Genomic DNA, 3,793 nt, shown 5'->3' on the forward strand with positions numbered 1-3,793 from the left:
AGGCGGCGTGGATGAAATTGTTGTGTATTTTAAAACAAATAACAAATATCATCACTTATCCGATCTCTCTTAAGTTTAATTTAAGCATTAATGGCCAATCATATATTATCTATTGCTTAGAAAAGCGAGACATTTCAAAATAAAAAGTTTAATCAAATCGTGAGGGGTTAGGTTGGTCATCATCCACTCCATTTATCTAATTGCCAAATGAGAGTTTTTTTTCCAAATCGTCGGCGCTGTTACAAAAAATACTGAAGAGCTTTCTATTACTACTTTAAAGTACTAACCTAGCACACTTAGTCTTCGAAACTATAGTACTCCCATGGCTCAAACGGGTCCTCCCACTCCTCAAAGTCATCGGCCTTGTATTGCTTCATCTCCTCGTCTGTGAGTAAGCACGAGTCCAGCGCTGCACGAATCTTTGCAATCTCGTCGTCCTCCTGGGAGAAACGGCCAATAAACACGAGTTCCTGACCACGGTCACCATACTCACGCGCCATGAGTTCCTTGTAGTTCGGTAGCTCCTTCATAGTTCGAGTGCGTTCCTCCTCTGGAATAGCGGCGATCCACATGCCTCCGTTTGCCAGAGTGCAGTACAGACCCGCTTGGGACCAGGTAGCGTAGTTGTGTGGCCGTGTACCGAGCCAAAAGACGCCCTTACTACGCAGCAGGTTCTTAAACAGACCGTTCTGCTTGCCTTCCAGACGCTTCGCGATCTCCTGCTGACCCAGAGGCTCCCCGTCTTCTTCAGTCTCCATTTCTTGGTCCTCTTCTGTGGCTTCTTCTTCCTTCTCTTCTTCTTCTTCTTCTTCTTCGTGGTCGTGGTCATGACCATCGTCGTCTTCAGAAGGGAACGGAGGCAGCGTTGGAGACTCGACGATCACGAACTCATCCTGAATGATGCCAGTCAGTCGTGCAGGGTGAAACGGACGCGAAGCCTTGTACAGGAACGACCCAATGCCGTATTCGAGCGTCTCCGGTGTGTGAGGAACCGTGAGAGACTCAAGCCAGCCTGTCTGCTGTGACGCACGCTCGAAAGAGAAGAGCTTGGTGCCGAGGATCATCTTGGGGTTCACACGGCCCTTGACCGTACGTTCGATCTTGGCGTACGAGTTCAAACGACGCAGGACCTTCTCAATAGCTTCCACGTCCTTGGCAGGCACGAGGTCGGTCTTGTTGAGTAGAATGATGTCTGCGAACTCGATCTGATCGATCAATAGGTCAGTGATGGTACGGGTGTCTCCCTCAGGAAGCTGCTTACGGTTCTCTTCAACGTCGGCGAGCATACGCGGATCGTCGAAGACGTGGAAGAAGGTGGCAGCATCAACAACCGTCACACAAGTGTCGAGCAGAGCGATGTCACGCAATAGTGGTAGTTTCTCTCCGTCACGCACAAGAAGCTCGTCGAGCTGAACCGTAGGGATGCCAGTAGGGGCAGAGGGCGGGGCACTGGCACCGGTATCGTCTCCCGACGACGCTCCGGAATCCGTACGAGAGCGCTTGGAGCTGCTGGGAGACAGAGCAGGGTCGGCCTTCACCTCTTCCTCGGCGCCTTCAGGCAGCTCGAACACAAACGTCTCGGCCACTTGCATAGGCTCACTGATACCAGAGCTCTCGATGACAATGTAATCAACTTCACCCTGCTGAGCGATACGTGCGATCTGCTCGAGCAAGTCCACACGAAGCGTGCAACAAATGCAGCCGTTCTCAAGGCGAACGAGCTGCTCTTCGCGCTGGAGTACACCGGCAGATGCCACAAGGTCGGCATCGATGTTGAGCTCGCCCATGTCATTGACAATCACAGCCACGCGTAGTGCGTGGTCCTTGTTCTTGAGAATGTGTTGTAACAACGTGGTCTTACCACTACCCAGGAAACCCGATAGGAGTGTCACGGGGATGCGATTGCCGTCCTTCTTGTCGGTCTCCGTCATGAGCGGCCGTTTGTTGGTAGGAGAGTCCGTCACAGCCCCGGCCATTACAAAAGATGAAGCCTTGATGGTCAAATGCACTTGAGTTGGCAAATAGAGGAATGAACAGTGACCAGAAGCTTGTGTCGGAAGGAGCTACAGCTAAGAGCCTAGCATCGTACCCTAGTACTTCGAAGTACATGTAGTTTTTTTCCGACGGTTCTAGTGGACTTCGCCGTCGGCCAAAGGTTGTGACCATGTTGAAGCGATTCTGGTGGTGTTGGCGTGTTTGTTGTCTCCGACGACGGCATACAGTGATTCCGAAGGCGAGATGGGTTCACGCCGTCGGAAATTATTTAACGGAGTAATTATAGTTGGAAAATATTTTAACGGGAGATCTCTGAAACATGCGGGGATTTGTGCAATTATGCTAAAAGATGCAGGCTCAAATGTTATTTAACACCGACCCCAGCCTGGGCCGAGCACGTACTGTTTACACCAATAAAAACACGAAAACACCAAAACTATACTATCGGCACCGCTAAAGCACGGCTAGCACAGTAATATCACGAGCATCACCAATTTTTAAGACTGACCACCGCAATAGTACGTCCTGCACCAACCATAATTCAATCGCTAATTTTGCCCAATCCCCAGCCTGATCGTCACAGAAATATCGTCCAACGAGCGCAGTTCCCCGGCGAGGGGGGGTTAAGGCAAGATCATTTTCCAACCAGCCGCATCAAGCTCATTCTTCCAGCTCCTTCATTTTGAAATGACCATTCGACACCCCTGGCAGCTTCTCGCCTCAGCAATGCCATGCGTCCAGGCAGCGAACCTTCTGGATGGTTTCAAGCAGACTAGGGTGGCGAAGAGTGAGCTGGCCCCGTGCTCCGTATGCATGGCCCCTGCCCCGCATCCCATGAGAATTCAGCGCCTGTTTTGCGCGTGCAAGGCTTGCGCTGACGTAACGTCGGCACAATAGTGTCCGTGGCGAGCCCGGGTCATGTCCTGTCAAGAGCAAGGCTTAGTGACGGTCGAGGAGGCATACACCCATGCCACTTCAGCACGCTCGCCACGCAAGCTGGTGCTGACCCCACCAATGAAGGAGGTGGTGAAGGACTGGGCAGCCCAGGGACTGAAGCCCAAGCGCATCTATAATGCACTTCTTCAGCGTTTCAACCTGACCGAGGCGACTGCGCCCTCTCTATCAACTGTGCAGCGTTTTGCGCATCACCATGTTACGGGACGGCTTGGGGGAAGTGACCTTCTGGACTCCGTACGCAGAAAAATCAAGGACTCAGGGTTTACGGGACACGAAGATGAAGCAGCTCCGTTCACATTCACAAGCCGCAGTGATACAGACGGTAAGCCAATCACTGGCAATGGCAGTGACGCTGATCCGTTTGTGGTCGGTGTTAGCTCGAAGAAACTCCTACGCCGTGCCGACCGTGATCCAGAGTCTTTCATCTTTCACTTGGACGCGACCTACAAGCTCACGCAGGTCGGGTATCCAGTTATCGTTGTCGGGATTTCGGACAGGGCAAGACGATTTCATTTGTTGGCAATATTTATTGTCTCGCAACAGCAGCAACTACACTACACCGAGGTGCTTGCGCTCGTGTGTAAGATGTACCAAACCATAGTTGGTAAATTTCTCCGGGTACGCTATGTGATGGGAGATGCTGACGCAGCCCAATGGAACGCGGTGAACGACGTGTTTGGGCAAGAGGGGGAATTTGTATTTCTGATGTGCTACTTTCATGTGGCAAAGAAGGTATACGAGAAAACTCGCTCGTTGGGGTCTGTTGCGGCCTCCTCTGTCATGAAATACATTCATGAGCTCCATTTCTCGACGGATGAGGCGGCCTACAGCTCGAAGCTAG

At 51.6% G+C, this 3,793-nt stretch overlaps 1 protein-coding gene across 1 annotated transcript; it reads right to left on the reverse strand.

The window, feature by feature from the left end:
- Positions 1-296: 296 nt before the first annotated feature.
- Positions 297-1,976, reverse strand: PITG_04129 (cobalamin synthesis protein, putative; the record flags this gene model as incomplete). Its single annotated transcript, XM_002905787.1, has 1 exon — positions 297-1,976. The coding sequence occupies one exon, from the start codon at positions 1,974-1,976 to the stop codon at positions 297-299; it is 1,680 nt and encodes a 559-aa protein (XP_002905833.1).
- Between the last annotated feature and the right edge of the window lie 1,817 nt (positions 1,977-3,793).

The sequence above is a fragment of the Phytophthora infestans genome, genomic scaffold, assembly GCF_000142945.1.
Source record: "Phytophthora infestans T30-4 supercont1.5 genomic scaffold, whole genome shotgun sequence".
Lineage (NCBI taxonomy): Eukaryota > Oomycota > Peronosporomycetes > Peronosporales > Peronosporaceae > Phytophthora > Phytophthora infestans.